General features: G+C 36.6%; 1 protein-coding gene across 1 annotated transcript; it reads left to right on the forward strand.

Annotated features, from left to right (window-relative positions):
• Positions 1-1,616: 1,616 nt before the first annotated feature.
• Positions 1,617-2,807, forward strand: LOC145667885 (ionotropic receptor 21a-like). The gene has a single exon (XM_081735316.1). The coding sequence runs from the start codon at positions 1,617-1,619 to the stop codon at positions 2,805-2,807; it is 1,191 nt and encodes a 396-aa protein (XP_081591442.1).
• The last annotated feature ends 345 nt before the right edge of the window (positions 2,808-3,152 follow it).

Below are 3,152 nucleotides of genomic sequence, written 5' to 3' on the forward strand. Positions count from 1 at the left end.
GACAAGATTTGTGGCTGCCTCGGCTCGAAATTGTGCTGAAAAAGTGATGTCTTAACTCGAAAAATGTATATTTCTCTATTGGAAGAGCCGTGTCTCGACTCGAATTTTGTCACGAAAATCCTGTCTCGACTCATCTTGTGCGCATCCCTAGTATTTAGCAATTTTTCAACATGTTCACCACCAGCATTCAGACATTTGTCATACCGTAGGATCAACTTGTCTATAAATGTGTCATAGAACTTGACCATCTGAGATTGGAATCACTGTTTGACAACCTCCTCCGCCTCTCCGTCATTCTGAAAATGCTGATACTCACCTGACATGAATCTCTTGAGGTATAAGAGCATATCTCTGAGGGAATCGCTCAGAGTGAGGTCCGGGCTATACGATGGATGATTCAAAATGTCCCAGCCGAACTGCTGCAGGAAATCTGTTGTCTGGCGAGCTGTGTTCGGGCAAGTATTATCATGCAGTAGGACAACACCAGCACTAAGCATGGCTTGTTCTGACGATGGATTTCAATTGGCGCTATGCTCCGTGTATTCAAAAACTTTATCATTGCTCGCACTTCACACGCGGCCGGAGCTGCAATAGGAACGTCCATCTTCAACAACTGCCATGACACTACTGAGAGCAGTAGGGAAGTTCCGCTGGCGAACGCTCCAAGCTGGGACCTTACTCTCTTTCGTGTACGCAGTCCCTTCGCGCAACATACGGTTTCCTAGCTATGGGACACGTGGGAAAGCTACTTTCTGGATGCTTTGTGCAGTATTAACCATATTAATTTATGTCAATAGTATGAAAAATATTGTGTGCTGAGCAATAAATATGTTAAAAAAACTTTTTTTTATACACAGCACCAATTATTACCAACAAGTCTATTTACTGTTTGCGAATGTATTTTTCTTTGCAGAACGCCCTTATTGATAACCATGAGGATTTCACTTTTTCTACAATTTCTTCTTATAGTTGTGGTCTCTGCTAATGGGCTAAAGAAGAATATAGACTTAGAATATCAACAATTACAGACAATGCATTTTCTCAGTGAGTGCGTTACACAAATTTTAAGAGACTATTTTCGTAATATCAGAATATTAATGTTGTCAACAGACGACAACATGAGAATCAGTGACTTCTTTATAAGACAGTATGAAGAACCTGTAATAAGTGTTAAAATAAATAAAGTAGAAGGACCAAATATAAATTTATTTCGTAATTTGGAAAGTGAAAGACATTCTACGAAATATCTAATTCTACTAAAAGACGCACTTTCTTTCCGACTCTTGCTTAGATATATTGAAGTACTGAAATTATTGAGTGCTCGATCACAATTCATTGTTGTTCTAATGACAGTGAATTATAACGAAAAAGACATAAACGAAATTTTCAAACTATCTTATGAGATAAGCATCCTAAATATTATTCTCATCGTTTCTAAGCCAGAACCAGATGAATACATATTCTCCATATATACTTATTTCCCCTTTCAAAGTTGTGGTCGTGAAATAAAAAGTACGTTTATGCGTGTATTAAATCTTCATAAAAGTAAAACTAACCTCAACCTGTTTCCCCTAAAAGTAAAAAATCTGCATGGATGTCCCTTGATGCTTACTAGCATGAACATGCCACCTTATCAAATCCTTGGAACAGACTCCAACGGAAAATTTGACTTAAGAGGCAGAAGTGGGAAGCTCATTGAGACGTTTTCTGAAAAACTGAATTTCTCTGTACGTTTGATGATAGCAGGTAGCATGATAGAACAAATAGGAACATTTAACAGGACTGGCACGTTAGATGGTGTAATCGTAGGACGTTTTGAAGGTGATATAAGTTTCTTATCTACAGCTTATACTTTTCGGGAACTGTTTGAACAAATATATGCAAGGGATTTTATTTACGTATCCTTTGTTGTAGCTGCCTCTGAATTCTATCCTCGATGGTTGAACATTTATTTTCCGTTTCAACCTGTTATTTGGATGGTAACTGTGGTTGCTTATGTAGTGTGTTCTGTTGTTATGCACATCACAAAAGTAGTTGCTTTACGTAAAAAGGATTCTCTTACGCTGACTTTCTTACGAAATATGTGTGTTTTGTTAGGAATCTCAACTAAAGATCCTGAAAACATCGGGATAATAAGATTCGTATTTTTAGCTTGGTCTTACCCAGCTTTTGTTCTGTTCAATAGTTATCAGGCCGCTTTGTTTGGATTTTTGACATTTCCTAAGAAGTATCCTCCTATTGACACTTTGCAGGCAATGGTGAGGTCTGGCATGATGGTTGGTGGAATTCACGAAAACCGTCACTACTTTGAACATTCTTCAAACCCAACTCTCAAGGCAATATATGATAACTATGTAGGAGTTGATTCTATGATGGAAGGCTATAGAAAAGTTGTTCAAACAAAGAACTACGGTTTCTTTTGGCTGAAAGCTGTTTCAGAATACATGATCCAAATGGAATCATTTACTGACTCTACCGGAAAGTCCATGATGCATATAGTTTCAGAACCAGTTGCTTCTTATCCTGGTTTCTATTTAATGCGAAGAGGTTCTCCATTTGTTGATGTGTTTGAAGATATTATTGAAGCTTGTGATTCTGCTGGTCTTGTTCACATATGGCACCAGGATGTTATACATTCGGTTGCGGCTAATGTAGCAAAGAAAACTTCTAACTACAGATTTCGAATCGTCAACGTTTCTGACTTCTTGGGTGCGTTTTTGTTACTTATCTTTGGTTTATTTCTTAGCGTCATCGCCTTTGTAGCAGAACTCTTGACGTATAAGTTAAAATATAAGTTTGGCCGTTAGGGAAGAACGAAAACTGAGTAAAGTACTTTTCTCGAATTGAGAATTCTAATAGTGATCAAAAGTTGTCGTTTACGTGCAGATAAAATAGCAAGTAAATATTTTGCTGATGTACTACAATATTTTGAGGTGTTGCAAAGAGATTAAACATTTGACAAGTTTAAAAAATAAGTATTTTTTTAAAAAAACTTATGCTTGTTCTTGAAGCTTTTGTTGACGCATTTGGTGTGAAATAATGCAATTAATACTAAGGAATTTTTTTGAGATTACAAAAACATTTTAAACCAAATATACACTGTAAAAAAAGTTTTACGCAGACAAATTCTGCTGATTTTCCTATTTTTTTTT

This window comes from Thermobia domestica, chromosome 13 (genome assembly GCF_964235325.1).
Source record: "Thermobia domestica chromosome 13, izTheDome1.hap1.1, whole genome shotgun sequence".
Taxonomy (NCBI): domain Eukaryota; kingdom Metazoa; phylum Arthropoda; class Insecta; order Zygentoma; family Lepismatidae; genus Thermobia; species Thermobia domestica.